Source organism: Epinephelus lanceolatus, chromosome 2, assembly GCF_041903045.1.
Source record: "Epinephelus lanceolatus isolate andai-2023 chromosome 2, ASM4190304v1, whole genome shotgun sequence".
Taxonomy (NCBI): Eukaryota; Metazoa; Chordata; class Actinopteri; order Perciformes; family Serranidae; genus Epinephelus; species Epinephelus lanceolatus.
Window position 1 is genome coordinate 35,624,868 of NC_135735.1, and position 16,200 is coordinate 35,641,067.

Here is a 16,200-nt window from a genome sequence, read left to right on the forward strand (position 1 = left end):
GGTATCTGTGAATAATTTTTGATGTGTCCTTTTGAGAAGTTTTACCTGCCTCAGTAAAAGCATGCATTAACATATTTTTAACTGATGATGTTACATTTGGGAATAAACGTGTTCAAATGTCACAGGACACCACAGAATGCACAGGAAGTTGTTCGCTATTGTTTCTGCATGTTTATTTTTTGAGCTGTCTGTGGGTGTGGGGTGTAGACAAAAACCTAAAAGATGCCTATACAGAGTTTCACTAAGTGCTGTGGAGTCGACGGGTGTCACCTTGCTTACAGTCATGAATTTAATCACCATCTTACTGTGTAAGTACATTGCAAGTTATATGTTTAACTATTTAATTGTTTGTTCTCATAATGAAGTAAGGCAAGTACGTTGTATTCAGAGAAAGGATTTATATGACCCCTTTCTTCTCTTCAAGGTGTTCTCGCAAATCAGGTTACAAGCCAAACTAAAGGTGAGCTTTGGTCTAGGAGAAGACATCTATATGTTGTATTCTCAATATGTTTTGCACTGTATCATTTGTCAATTCAATTTCTGTCTCTGTCTACTCAATGTTACAGATGTTTTCCCTGCAAGGATCCTGGCCCAACAGAAAACTATAAGCGAGACCAGTGACCTTTATGTAACCTGCAGCACATATACATTCAAGAAACAAAGCATAGTTTATGTGTATTTATGTAAGAATGGTCTCTTGACCGATAAAAAGTTGCAGAAGGAAGATCAATATGATTCCACCTTCACCATACAAAGAGTTGGACCTCATCACAGTGGAAATTACAGCTGCGTTTACTCCACAAAGAATGATTTGCTTTCCAGAGTAGTCGAGAGAGGACACAACGTCATTCAGATACTGGTTATATGTAAGGATTTTAATTCCTGTGAAAGCATTATGTCACTTTTATTTCTCCCTACTCATTCTGTCCTTCCTGCTGCACAGCCAATTTCCTCCCTGCAGATATTTCAGTTGTTGGGCCGTCCACTGTCAGCGAGGGGGATGACGTTACCTTCAGATGTACTGTTTCTGACACCCTGGAAACACTCGGTGAATGTCAACTCATCCACTCTTACCTGAGGAGGAATGAGACCATCCTCCAAGTGCAAGCTTTTAATGTCACCCAGATGGAGGCGACTTTCACCATCAAAGGTGCCGTCATGAAGGATTCGGGTCATTACAGCTGCGTGGTGCTGCCATCCAAATGCATCCAAGAGCATGAGAAAAGCCTCTATGGAAATAACGCAGTATTACTCAAGGTCAAAGGTGAGGGTGTCAGCTGCTCATTGTTACAAAATGCAATAAAGAAACATCAGAGCTTCAGATAGTTTCCATTTTCTGTAAGATTTTTTCTCCTTTTAAATGGTAATCTTTTGGACATAGTGATGTTAATCATGTGTGTTTTTGCTTTTTAGCAAGATTGATCCTCCTAGTGATTGTCTCTTGTGGAGCGATAATCCTGATCCTGACGGTATTACTGAGTCTGTGTCTGTGGTGGATCAATAAACAAGGTCAGCTTATTGAAGGGGAATCGAAAGGCACATTTCTCAATTTTAGTTTTAGTTCACATCTTGTAGTAAAGTTGTACTATCACTGACGACAAACGAAAAAAAAAAATCTCTAAGTATTATGTGGATGTAACCTCTATTCTTTATGACACTGGCTTGTCATGCCAAGCACATCATTAACTTAAACAACTAAGTAAGCATGATTTGTTTTACTTTGAATTATGTTGTTGGTTTTTTTCTGTTTCAGCAGGCTACTCAGCTTCATGCGATCCATGGTGAGTCTCATTGGTACTATGATGAATTTACAGGTCCAGTGTGTAAAATTTAGGGGGATTTAGTGGCATCTAGTGGTGAACATTGCAGATTGCAATCAGCTGAAACCTCTCCAGTGTTCAGGAGGTTTTTACCAGGAGCCTTATTATCCACAGAGGTCTCTTCCTCTCTAAAACAGGCCAAACTAGGGGAAACTGGGAAAAATACTGAATAAAGCGCTGTCGCATAAGAAATCAGTGTTTCTCCAACGCTGATTGGCACGTCAAAAATTGGCAGCTCAGCCAGTGTTCACCTAGTTTCAAGTTTTCAAGTCACAAATGTGTAACAGACAGGCCAAGAGCCCAACACCTGCTAATGTGCTAACATAAAATAACTTTCAGGAGGTTTTCACCAGGAGCATAATTATGAGCAGAGGTCTCTTCCTCTCCAGAACAAATGAACCCAAACCAGTAAAGTCACTAACTAAAGCAGTTTCACAGTGCTCTTGTCATGGAGAGGCTGTGAGCTACAGTGGTCAAAATGAATACACAGACTGTCCAACTAAAGCTAGTGTCTGGTTTGTCCATCCTGGGCTACTGTAGAAATATGATGGTTCAAAATGGCGATCTTGGTGGATAAGGACCCACTCCCTGTGCAGCTATTAGCGGCTCATTCTAAAGTAATGAAAACCCTACAGTTATTATTTTCAGGTGATTATGAACTAAAGAAAACATTACTATTAGTATTATCTTTTCTTTCTTTTTTTCATTTCTGCCAATATATGCCCCTAAACCCTTCACACTGGACCATTAAGAGCATTCCCAAACTTATGAGCAGATAAACAGAGAGTCAGTTCAGTGATATGTGCTCAAAGTCATGTTTTAGATGCAGGATATTTACAGTGAATTTAAATACACTGGACACACAACTGATCTGCCAATACTGAGTTGATTTAAGGGCTTGATATGTGTATTTTTACAGTGCATCCAGTGAGCAGACAAATGAAGACATGGTGGAGGAACAGCAGGTGCAGACAGAGGGAGAGGATCTGGAAGCACAATATGGTATGTTGAAAATAGAATTATAGTAAAGGCATACTCCGGGGAGTTTGTAATGGCATTATCTCGGATGACTTAGAAAACATAATCCAGCTTCATTCTGGTCTGTTTAAAAACAACAGGCCTCTTATCCGAGGGTGTACAAAACATTAGGGGCATCTCTATATTTGTTTTCACATGTTTTTCTGAGGGCTGAAAGATAGATATCCTGAAGAAGAGCAGGAGCTACTTATAGTTTGCTATTTCTGTTTTGTTCAAATAATTTTTTATTACAACATGTCTTGTGGTCATTGTCAAAGCACTTTGTGACTTTCATGAGAAAAGTGCTGTATAAAACTACTATAGTTAATTGTTGATTAGCATGATATGTACAAAGAGAAAAATAGAAAACAATAAAGTCATTTGTTTCTCTCTTTTATACATTTTACCATCTTCTTTTTTTTAATTATCAGGAGACTCTTTCAGCGAGGAGGAAGAAGAGTAAGAATATAAATTCATTTTAATACAAATGTTTATTTCAGTGTCACTTTTACGAATGTAGCAAGTAAAATATGCTTTATTTTGCCATATTATAAAGGTGTAATATTTGAAACCACACAAGAAATCATCATTTGCAAAAGAAACTGACTGTCTGTTATTGAAAAAATACATAATCTTGAATTTTATCTGAATAAATGTTTTATGGTGTCTACAATTCTTAATATTAAGACTTATTTTTTTTATTATTATTATTGTTTTTCATTGACATTTTTTCAGATATCAGAATGCTGCAGCTGGTGAGGACTTCACTTACTCTGACGATCACACGTACAGTTTTGCTGGTAAGTGATAATAACCATCTGTGTGCTGTTACAGTAGTTTTTCTTTTATATTGAAGGTCATAAAGACTTCGATTTTAAATATGCAGATAAAAGTGATGAGTATGATGATAATGATGTATGCCAACTAAAAACTGTTGAGTGCTTAAGGTCCTGTCAAATGTCAGTTATAGTGTAATATTCTCATACATAGTCAGTAAAGTACAGCTGGCAGTGTGTGATGTGTGAAGTACAAATGCACCATTTTTTGCTTACACTGCTCAACAATACGGCAACATGGACAATGACAATAATAAAACCGTAAGCTTATAATGCATTACACAATACAATGCTGTCTTGCCATTTCAGATGAGCAGGTTTTTCTGTTAGTGAGCTCTGTGCACCGTACAGGAAAACCACACCTTCATTTGTAACAGCAGCAGAGATGTGAATAGCATTTCCCAGCACGCTCTCTGACTCACGAGAGCTAACTCTGTAATGACACGTAAAGAGACCAAGAATAAATGTACAAGCACCTAAAAACATCTACCACAGGGTCCGTCATTTTAACTCTGAACTTCTCAATTACAGTCGACCCACCTGCGGGACTGGATTCAACATGTGTGTACGCCAAGTCCTTCCGACAGAAAAAACACCGGATCCAGGGCTCCTCTGATTTTAATTTCACTTAAATGCATAACTGGAACACCTGCCTTTGATGGACCCCTGTGTTGTTCAGTCTGTGTCACACTTTATGACAGTAAGAATGGTTAAATGAAGATGTTTTCTGAAAGTGCAGTGGCTGTGCAACAGTCAACCTGAACAGCAACATAATAGGGGGAGGATGAAAAAAACATCCTCATACATTAAATTCTTACATGGATCCATTTTTGTTGCAGTAAGGCTTAGATTACCCTCTGATTTATTTTAAAGATTTGGTGTTCCTGCCAGTTTGTACAATCAGCGCTTTATAAAATATCCTATGGTCTGTTTTCAATAATAAATACTGCAGGTGTTGTAAATTGCATTGATTATTTTTTGTATTAAACTGTGTAGAAAGCAAATCTTTCCTCTTGTCACATTTAATCAGACATTTTGTTGTCTCCATTGTCCAGTCATGTAAAGCGTATGCTAATAGAATCACATTAAAGTCATCTTCCACTCAAAAAAATATGATTTGCTTATGTTTATGTCCCCTAAAATGAATGACTTTGACCATATTGACTTGTATCTGTGCAAAGTTTGTCGTGGCAGACTTGTCAGTACAGACAGCAAGAGTTTGCCTCAGATAAAAGATAAAAGATGCTAACCACATTTATAGTTCTGATGTATCTGCTAGTCACTTATTTTGGTTCACAACAGACTCCTCATCTGAGTCTGGGTCAGACTGAGGTTCAAACATGTGTGGCTGAAACCCTGCGATGTTTTCTAATGCTAAAGTTAGCCATGTGTGATGTGATGTTTTCATAGTGGTGGCCAGATGGGTCCACTGACAATCTTGGGGTGGCACAATGAAACCAAAAGCCATAACTGAATTTCAGGAATACTGTTATGCTGGTGTAGTATATAGGCTAGTTTAAATCTATTTGTCAACATGAGAATTAAGTAATTGCTTAATATAGTCCTGATTTGGTTTCTTATTGTAGCTATAGTTAACATTGTATATGCACTAATACCAATACATTTTTAGTTCCACAACATTTCTGTTTAAATGTGTAAGTCCTATGTGTGTTAGGTGACTCATTTTCCTTAAGCTGAAGTTTAAGTTTATTTACTTTATTAATCCCCCTGAGGGGAAATTCAGTGTTTCACTCTTGCACTCTCGCACTGCACTGTGCATACACGCTACATACCGTAGTAAGTACCTGCATCCACTGAGTGTCCCCACATGTAAGTTCAGTTGAAGAGTTCAGTGACCTTATCTGATAGGAAAGGCACTACATCAGCAGCAGTGACTGTAACAATGACTCACCTTGTTCTCATGCCAGCCATTATGATTTTGAAAAGCAGAGTAGTCATATGTATGTTCTGTGCTGAAAAAAAATGCCGTCCAATGAAAGATTGGAGAACAATCAAATCAAACACTGATTGAGGAAACTACTGCAAGGTATTAAGTCTGTGGATATTCTCATTTATCCAGGTCAATTCCATTCTGGCAACAATTAAATCGTAGGCAACTGGAAAAACAGTGGAGTAAGACTCAGGTGGAGGTACCACAGAGGTTAAAAACCTGAGTCTTACTCCACTGTTTGTCAGACTAGTGAGGACTAGTCAGACTGATGCATTGAGAACTGATGAAGCCACTTGGATAAGAGGCGAAACGTCTTCTAGACAAAATCAAAGTCCAGTTGCCTACGATTTAATTGTTGCCAGAAAGGTATTAAGTCATAAGATCAGAGTTTGAACAATTATTCTTAATTTATTCATTCAATCTTAAAGGCTATTTTAATCATAAGTTGGGCAAATTGTGTGCAGAACTGAAATAGTGTGAGGAGTTTATGGCTGTCAACTCTCACTCTCACCAGTTATACCCAAATTATGTAATTCCAAGACAGTTTAGGGACCCCAGTATGCAGAAATATTTCAATACACCATTTTGAAAATGGGCAATGTTCCTTTTTCCTTCGACAAAATGTAGTGTAACTTTGGAGCATTATTTGGCCCCCTTTCCAACAAGATAGCTTAACATGGTTGGTACCAAGGGATGCCTTAGGTCCTCTAGTTTAATATGATACCTGTGTCTTCACTGTAGCTTTAAACTGAGCCCAATACAGCAGGGTTTATTTGCTAAAAATGACTCTACCTCACGCCTCACCTTCAGCTCTGCCTGTCGTACCTGCTGCTTCTTCACATTGTTTTGCCAGACATGTGGCCACTGCCTCTCTGCTCCTCTCGTCTTCTTGTTCTCTCTGTACCCTGGCTTTTCCTTTAGGAGTCCCTGATTTTTGGTGAGGGATTCTGACTTTGCTTATCAGGCTGCAGTCTGCCTCACATGCTTCACAAGCTTGTGATTTCTGTGCACCTGACCCATGTCAAATGGACTGCACCATGGACTACCTATGGGTGCTGTACTGTATTGTACTGTCATTGATTTAAGTCAGTATGTAAGTTGTTGTAGTGGATCCAAGTTAAAGGTCAACCATAGACCTTTTCATGGGCCCCTCCTTGGCCTTGGGTCGGGGTCATCTGTGCCCTTTGACCCCCCTGACGACAGTAGGGGCCTACAGTAGCAGTGTAAGATATCCAGAACTTCAATATCAATAATAAACAACAGCTACAATATCATCAGCTGGACTAAATAATTGACAGAAGTCAAAACAAAACAGCAGCAAAATGACTGCAAAGCCACCATCACTGGTAGCTACATTAAAATAAAATCCAGCATTCAAACCAACACAGTAGATTGAGATATGTGCTGCTCATGGTTTGGCCACTGCAGTTATATAAAGCTCAGACCTCACCTGCAGCCTGTTCATTGGCTGGGGGCTATATGTCCAGAAATGTCCTGAACACAGCAGCATGGAAATAAAATAAAATAATACAGGCAGAGGGCAGAGTCTTTGCATATAAAAACACTGCAACATTAGAGTTGTCTGTTTATTTATCTGATGATTGCTGTACAGCACACAATGACCTTCCAAAATAAATAATACATTTCTAATTATCTTAAAACACATTTCTAGTGAGTTGTAAGTGAAGACAAAAGGGAATTACGTACAGACGTGTGAGCCTCTGCAGAGCCTCCCGCAAAAATGTGAAATGCCTAATCTATAGCTCTTCTGTAGAGGAACTGTTTCTGCAGAGTTTGTAAAGTTTGATGACTTTTCTTATGTGTGACTGATTGGACAGGTTTTTTTTGTATTGTTTATTTATATTTATATTTAACAATAATGGTAACATTGATAGCAAAGTGAAAATATTTTATTGAAGAAGATTGCACACACACACACACACACACACAGAGAGGGGAGATGTGACTGTGACAACACACATGCACAAAATGGAGGTGAAGGATTCCACGGTTGCTATGGTTTGTCTCCAGGTGCATCATTTATACACAAGATCATCATTTTAACACAGACAACACAGAGAGCAGTCCAGAAAAGTTTATCACTCCACGATTTCTTCAAACTAAACGCTTCTCCTGAGGACTTGCTGCATCCTGACAAGGACTAAAGACTCACAGAGACTCACTGAAAGCCATTCAACTGACTTCCATCATGGAAACTGTAAGATTTCAACACTTTTGACTGTTTTTGTTTTTGTGTGTGTGTTTTATCTATGAGACTTTAAGTTCACTAATACATTATTAACAGGCTTAGCATGATCATCATATAGACACAAATAAGAGACATAAGTGGAAAATATATTCAGATTCAGCCTTTGAAATTGTAAATCAAGAAATTTCTCCTTTTAATCCTAAAAAAGTTGAACTCAGAGCAAATGAATTCAGATACATGGTTTTCAAAGTCAAATATTTCAATGCTATGAATTCAGAGGTGTTTACATTTAAATACTGAGCATTCAATGGCTGTTAAAATTAAATTGGCCAACTTTTTTGTCTCTCATCTGCTTTCATACTCCCCCCAACTCCAGGTGTCACATGGTACACAAAATATATTGACGTGGAAATCATAATGTATATTATATTAATATTTATTAATTGTAGGGAAGACTGTAACAGATCACTTCATCTGTTGGTTTGAAAAATAACAAAGCTGCACATAAACAATCAAAATGGCCGCCTCACTGATGAAAATCATTTAATCTTTTCATGTGTCCCATTAAATAATGTATATCAGCCAGCTTCCAGCTGGGAGACAAAGTTATACTGTGAGTTTAAGTGTAGCCAAGAGTACAACTCTAAAGTACATGAACTTAGAGTATAATTCCCAGCACATATGTGAACTTAATGATTTGTGGTCATTTAATAGATGTTTTTGTGTCCTGTCCTGAAGAAGGCCACTGCATAAACAATTTAAGACCCTGGTTATTATTCCCAAATGAAAATATTTATTCAGGTTACCACAGAAAATGTGATGTCTGGTAATATTTTAGCACAGAAAAACTGTACACACACACACACACACACACACACACACTCAGAGTGTGTTCAGACCCAGGGTTAATGGACCCACCAGCACATTATTTTCCTGAGCACCCTGGTCAGTTGATCTGATATTTCATGGGGAAAATTTAGGAAACAAAAACTAAATGTGTTGAAAGGACTAACAGGCCCACATGCTCATGAAGAATAATGTCATTTTCTAAAGGGAGGCTGAATTTTTTGCCAAAAATTGTGCCATGAAATTCATATCATTCAGTGCTGCATTCAAGCACTGAATATTACTCATGTTAGCTCAAATATGTAAATAGTTTGTAGTTTAAGTTAAGTTTTGTAGTTTAAGGTTAAGTTTTACTTTTGTAGTTTTAAGGTTAAGTTTTGTAGTTTTAAGTTAAGTATCATAGTTTTAAGTGAAGTATTGTAGCTTTGTGCTGCAACAGAGCAAATCTCTCTCCACCTCTGTCACTCTGCTGCAGATACAACCTCTGCCTCCAGCCTGCTGTAGCCATGTGCTGCCTCCAGCCTCTACCAACAGGTTTTACCTCCCATCTGCTCCCCCATGCTCCTCCTGCAAATTCTGATGGACAGTTATAGAAACAGCTCCACCAGCAGCCTCCGAAGTATCCTTTATCAGCCTCCACCAATAGCATCTCACTGCCACTGTCAGGTTTAAACTCCACCATGTACAGCCTCTGCCAGTGACCTGCAGCCACTGCCTCCACCTGCAGATTCTGGCACACAGCTGTGGTCACACCTCCAACTACAGCCTCTGCCAGCAACCTGCAGCTGCCGCCTCCACCTGCAGATTCTGGCAGACAGCTGCAGCCAAACCTCCAGCTCTCGCCTCTAAAGTGTCCTGCTCATCCTACACCTACAGCCTCTCACAGACACGCTCAGGTTTAAACTGTTGTTATACTACAGCCATTGTCTGCTGCCCGAGTCTCCACCTGCAAAGAGCTACAGACAAATGCTGAAACTACAACCTTCCACCAGCTCCATCACCTTAAATGCTAAAGAACCGTATTCCATCAGAAATCTTTGTCAGCCTCCACCCACTGCCTCTGCCAATAACCTGCACCAGTGCCTCCATCTGCAGATTCTCATAGACAGCTCCATCCAGTGATCCACCTACAGCCTCTGTCAGCAACCTGCAGCCGCCACCTCCACCTGCAGGTTCTGACAGACAACTGTGGCCACACCTCTTTTCACAGCCTCCTCCAGCAACCTGCAGTTTCCGCCTCCACCTGCAGATTCCAGCAGACAGCTGTGGTCACACCTCCACCTACAGCCTCTTCCAGCAACCTGCAGTTTCCACCTCCACCTGCAGATTCTGGCAGACAGCTGTGGCCACACCTCCACCTACAGCCTCTGCCAGCAACCTGCAGCTGCCGCCTCCACCTGCAGATTCTGGTAAACAGCTGCTGCCAAACCTCCACCTACAGCCTCTGCCAGCAACCTGCAGTTTGTGCCTCGACCTGCAGGTTCTAGTAGACAGCTGTGGTCAACCTCCATCAACAGCCTCCTCCAGCATCCTGCACCGCTGACTCCTGTCCTGTTGCCCTGTGAAGACCTCAGTGGAACAACAGGGACCAAGAAATACATGTAAATATAACTTTTCAGATAAAATGAAAGAACAAAGCTTTATCATAACAGCACGTGTGGTCTGATAAATTAAACCCACCTTTCTGTTTACTATCTGTTTATATCATCATCTTCTTCTCACAGGTATTTCCAGACGCTGTGTGAAAGAAGGCTACTTGCACACAATGAATTTGCATTTAGCAACATCAGTAAAAACTTGATATAATAATAATAACCTGGACAGAACAGGAAAATAGACATATATTTATTTTGGGAAAATGGAGTTGTATTTGTTTTTTCTTTTTAGTCATAATAAAAATGTCCCACCAGCTCTAATGGAGCTGGACTCATCCTGAGGACAGCTGCTGTTTTCCACATATTCTCACTCAATCAACCTGGACTGCTGTGTGATGACCACAAATATTTAATAAACTCAAAAAGAAAGGAAAAATCAGCTAAATACAAACAGTCACAGTGAAGCGACACATAACACTCAGGGATGGTAAAAGGTACAGAATCAGATTAATTTTAATGGGCATTTTAAAATGTAATAGAGCTAAGTGAAAGTGACGTTCATAAGACTGTTCATAAGACTGAAAGCAAACCTCTTGCTGACAATATGAGTGAGGACACAGTCAGGTGTGTAGGCTACATTTATACATAGTTTGATATGGACTTGATCTCAGGTGTTTTGCAGGCTGATTGGATGAAACTATAGATGAGGTGAAAATCACCATGGTGACAAGCTTATCCAACTCAGCTATTGTGCAGAAACAGTTGTGAATTCCTAAGGAGTTAACATAGTATTTTAAATATAGTTAAATTAAATTGTAGTGTCCCACAATAGGCCTATGTAAAACTGTCTTTGATTTAATACTTTTCTTTTATGGTATTTTTATACTTTCCCCATCTTTCATGATGAATGAGTCAAACAGCGCCCCCATGTGTCAGTGGTCAAACGGGATATTACACCCTGTCTGAACTCAACGCCAGGTGAAAGTTGCATCTGTTAATTAAAATACAGTGAAGTGTCAAACAATTCAAGGCGCCCTCTTTAAAGACACTCCGACACTGTTGACGGACACGTCGCAGGTAAAGAAACTCTTCATTATATTGTGAAGCCCGTCACAAAACAAACAGCAGAAAGTTAACAACGAAAGTTACTTTAAATGAAACAACAGTTAGCTTCCAAGTAGCAGAAACGTTAGCTCGTTTTCCAGTGTTGCTAATGACATCGGCAAACATGCTAAGCTAGCTACATGTAGCAGAGACAGAGAGAGGAAACAAAGACGGTCAACAAACAAACGAAATGACTTTCAAAGAGGAAGCAGACTATGTCAACAAGCAAACAAATAAAAAGGCTGTCAAAGCATCAAGTGCAGTTGGACATCAGTATCTACTTCATCTCCATGACAGAAGGGTTAAAGAACTTCAGCAACAAATGTGAGTCAGATACACTATCTATCGATCGATCTGTCTGTCTGTCTTTAACTCCTTGCAGTGTACATGTTAATGTCATTAAGGTTATATATAGCGCTGTATGCTGTTTGTCTGAAGCTGTTGTGTTTTTGCTGCTATCTGCAATATTGTTATGTAGTTTTGCATTATTTGTTTGTTTAATCAGCTGTCAGTCACCTGTTGATGGTGTGTAATATGTGAATGGGTCTGTGCAGAAGGTCTGCTCACTGCTTGTGAGAATTTGTGGGTCCTGTCTTTGTATTTAAGCTGTGCTGCATAACGAGCAGACCAGCCTTTAGGAAATATGGGTGGGGGTTTTTCCGATACATTTTCATTCTTCCTGCTATTATAGTCAAATTAATCATATTTCCACATGTATTTTGTATCAGCTTGTAGCCTACTTGTTGTTAAGACCTTGTTTTGTTACTTTGAAAAGCAGAGGTAGTCACATATTTGTCCTGTGCAGAAGAAAAAGCCCGCCAGTGAATGATTAGAGAAAATTGAGGAAACTACTGTAAGGTATTAAATCATAAGATCAAATCAGGAGTGAACAATTTTTTTCCTTCATATTAATTAAATCTTAAGGGCTATTTTAATCATAAATTGGTCAAATTGTGTGCAGAACTGAAATAGTGTGAGGAGTATATGGCTGTCAACTCTCACTTTTCCAGTTATACCCACATTATGTAATTCCAAGACAGTTTAGGGACCCCAGTATGCAGAAATATGTCAATACACCATTTGGAAATGGGCAATGTTCCTTTTTCCTTCAACAAGGGTTATTTGGCCCCCTGACTTGGCTAATCAGGCTGCAGTCCGCATCACATGTTTAGCTTGTGATCGCACTTTGCATCGTCAGTAAGTAATTTGTGTCCAATTTAAAGGTCAACCATTGACCTTTTCCCCCTTGCCCCCCCCACCCCCCCACCCCCCCCCCCCCACCCCATCCCCACCCCACCCCCAGTGGCCATCAAGGAGCATCCAATAGGCTATATCTGTTGTTATTGCTTTCCTCTCCTCTCTCATTACTGCTGCTGCTGGGAAATACAGTGGGGGAGCTGATGGAAAGAGTGGAGTTAGGATTTGAGTATGTGAGGTCACCTTAAACACCAGAGCATTTCCTTTGAAAGAAAAAGTATCCTATATTTTGGCTGCCATTCAGCTTGAAAATATAAGGAAAATGTTTCTTTAGAGTGTAATGAAGCACTGAAAACAAACGTCCTATCAGATGGCAAAGGTCTCAGTTAACTTCTCAGTATTTCTAAGTGCTTGCTGTGATGTAAACCTGAATCTGGATTGTGTCACACTGGTATTAAGCCTGCCTGTTACCTGATTGTTAGCGAACCTTTATCCTGCATGGGAAAAAGAAAGGAAAAATGAAGGAACAAATCCCTGTTCTTCAGGGAAAGCTCAACAGCCCACCATAATTTCCCTGCTGCACCTCAAAGGGAACTTTAGCCAGTGGACATGGGGATAGCTGGTTTATGGTTGTATTTTTCTTGTACGTATATGCATTTCTTTTTAGTTAATAAAAAATCCCATGTAATATAATTTCACATAACATTTTTGTAGAATGAGTGGGACTGAGTTTAGTCATTTTTTATTTTTCTTTTCAAGCATTTCTCAAGACATGCAAATCTGAAAAATACAAGAGGGAGAAAAGTAATCGCCACAAAAGACAGAATCACATCAACAGAGTGGTAGGAGTACCAGGGCAGTCTGTAGGACTCAGTTCTCAGGTGAGCTGCTCCTTTGTGTCTCATGACAAACTCTATCCAGAAGAGGGCGTTCTCCAGTGGTGTTATTGGCTGATCTCTGTGCAGCCTGGAGAGTCTCTGCATGCTCACTGTGTAGGAGGGCTCATTCAGGACTTCCTGTATGACCCTCAGGAAGTTGTTGTCTTTGTCCACCATGGATAATGTAAGAATCTTAGCAGCTCCTCTCTCTTGAAGACGCAGCAGGTTGTCGTATTGGTCAAAAAACACAGGTAGACCCACAACTGGGACGCCGTGATAAATAGCTTCTTGAAGGCCATTTGTTCCTCCATGAGCCACAAATAGTTTCATCTTGGGATGTCCTAAAAGGTCATTCTGTGGCATCCAGTCTACTATGAAAGTGTTGTTGCCCACACTGGCCGGTCTGTCACCTTTATGTCTCCAGATGACTTTCTGTGGTAATTCAGCAAAAGCTGCAGCAATGAAGTTTGTTAAGTCAGCAGGAAGTTCACTCACAAAAGTCCCCAGAGACATCAGGATAACTCCATGCTCTCCAGAACTCTGCATGAACTCCTCCAGGTGTTCAGGAAGAGGTTTTGCAGGTTTACACTGGAACCCCCCTATATAGACGACGTTAGGCATGGTGGGGCGAGGGAACTCAAACACAAAGTCCACTCTCATCAGCCAAATGTCTGCTCCCTGTAATAAGTCACTATATCTGACTTCTGGGCCAAAGAACCGATCACACACAGCTTGATACTGTGGGCGGATTAAAAATTCATTCTGAGCTCGCCAAATGACAGAGAAAATTACATTTTTCACTCTTTGTATGAAAGTCATTTTGTCTGACAGTCCTGAGCCGGTCACAGGGATATAAGATGAAGGAGAAGGTGCAATGGCCATATGTCCCTCTCCGCTAGTTGTCCACCGCACATTATAGACCAGAGGCAGCTTAAGAGCATGAGCCAACATTATACCTGCACCCCATGCTGGGTCAGTCAGGACCAGGTCATACTTCCTCTCCTTTAAACTATTCATTAAATCTTTATCTTCAAACATGTTAGCAGCCATTTTGCACATTATTCTATGCATGTTAAACATGGCACTAAACATCTCAGCCTGCAAACTTGCAAAACTCAAAACTGAGCTCTCTCCTCTCTCTATGACAATGATTTTTTTCAGGATTGGGTTAATGAAGTCATGATTGAAGGCTTCAGTGACAGGAATTGTGATTGTTTTGTAGTGCGGAGAGTCATCCTTGATGTACCAGCTTTTATTGGTCCGTACCACATCGACAGAGTGTCCTCGAGAGTGGAGAGCTTTGATCATGATGTCCATGTTCACCCAGTGGCTTCCCTCCAAAGGAACGATCAAAATCTTCCCTCCATGACAGATTCTCCACGACAACAACACGATAGATAATAAGCGAAGAAAAGCAGCATTTCCTCCAGGGGTCATCTTTAACCTGTAAGGAAAAATATGAGACAACATTGTTAATTGCTCTGGGAAAAAAACTCAGTTTTAATGACATAAAATTTACACTGAAATTAAGTCAGTTTTACATCACAGTTTCCCCTTAACAAAGGCAAATTCAGTGATATTAAATATCATTCAAGACTGATCTGTAACATACCTGTTTCACACGAAGTAACTGCAGGCATGCATGTGCGTAGATGTTGGTGTGAAACAGCAAAGGTACCACTGAATGTATAACTACAAATTCCAGGAAGGCTTACATAAGTGGATTATGGGTAATCTTTTCATTGGGCTTTTCTTCAGGAATGGACAACAATGTGGTCTCTTTGTTGAAGCTGTGGGCAGAAATGTGTTACAGCTCCTTACTTGTACCTCCTTGTGTGAATTCTGTTCTGATTTTTTTTCTTTATTCTAAATAGCACACCACAGGCGCCTTCAGTGTTTTATATTTATAGTCAATAACATGCTCTTCTTATTGGAAGATGTTCAAAGGTATGCTCATACAAATCACCAGTAAAATGTAAAGCCTTTGATCCCTTGGAAAAAAAGCAAAGATTTTTTCACCATTGTAATTTTCATGCAAAATCGTTTACCTATTACAAAAAAAGGAGACAGGTAGGGAGAAGATGGGAAAACAAATCAAATTTATAGGGCCGAGAAACAGATGAAGGGCATCCTAATGTTAATCTGTTACACTCACTTTAGGAGCCCTCACTTTTTGCTGGACTCTTCTAGGTCTCTTCTACTTTTATTCGTCTCATCTGTCTGTTTGGTTTAAATAAAAAGACAAAAAATTATGAATTCATTCCTTTATCTGTGCTTATTTTTGTTTATCATCTTTATTTATAGTCTCTATTAAGTGTAGCAGGAACTGCAACTGGAACGTCAGAGATTTCATCATGACAACCACCAATATGTTCATGTTGGTGGTGCCTTTCTGTTTTTTTTGTAGCTGTAATGTGAAGACATGGCCATGCAGAGGCACTGCAGGCTCACCCAAAGTCTTAGCTGCTCAGCTGCTGGGGCACAGAGAGTCTTCCTGGTGCTTGGAGGTGTTGATTGTTGTGTTGCATGCCCAAGACCCTTTGGTACATTTCTCTAAACTATATTACACAAGGTATCTGCATGCATCACCTACCACAATGAGACAGATACTGAGTTGTTATAAGACCTATTTTTCACTTTAGATTCAGTTCTGCACTAAGCTACAGTAGGCTAAAAACATCCTGAACACTCAGGACCTCTGCACTGATCTGTTGCTAAGGATCGTATTACAGTCCCTGCAAAGAATG

At 39.9% G+C, this 16,200-nt stretch overlaps 1 protein-coding gene and 1 pseudogene across 3 annotated transcripts; one reads left to right on the plus strand and one right to left on the minus strand.

The window, feature by feature from the left end:
• The first annotated feature begins 256 nt into the window (after positions 1-256).
• On the plus strand, positions 257-4,768 carry LOC144458587 (uncharacterized). 2 transcript variants are annotated; one of them, XM_078161188.1, is made up of 10 exons: positions 257-308; positions 425-460; positions 567-866; positions 944-1,264; positions 1,414-1,509; positions 1,754-1,781; positions 2,740-2,822; positions 3,269-3,296; positions 3,573-3,637; positions 4,205-4,768. In XM_078161188.1, the coding sequence occupies exons 1-10, from the start codon at positions 284-286 to the stop codon at positions 4,303-4,305; spliced, it is 1,083 nt and encodes a 360-aa protein (XP_078017314.1). In that variant the 5' UTR covers positions 257-283; the 3' UTR covers positions 4,306-4,768. The 2 variants fall into 2 exon arrangements, with proteins under 2 accessions (XP_078017314.1, XP_078017317.1); XM_078161191.1 differs by having other exon boundaries at positions 1,757-1,781.
• An 8,533-nt stretch (positions 4,769-13,301) lies between these two features.
• LOC117253776 (UDP-glucuronosyltransferase 2C1 pseudogene) lies at positions 13,302-15,654 on the minus strand (annotated as a pseudogene). The gene is made up of 2 exons (XR_013487975.1): positions 15,066-15,654; positions 13,302-14,897 (listed from the first exon to the last, which is right to left on the minus strand). The product of XR_013487975.1 is annotated as a UDP-glucuronosyltransferase 2C1 pseudogene (transcript).
• Between the last annotated feature and the right edge of the window lie 546 nt (positions 15,655-16,200).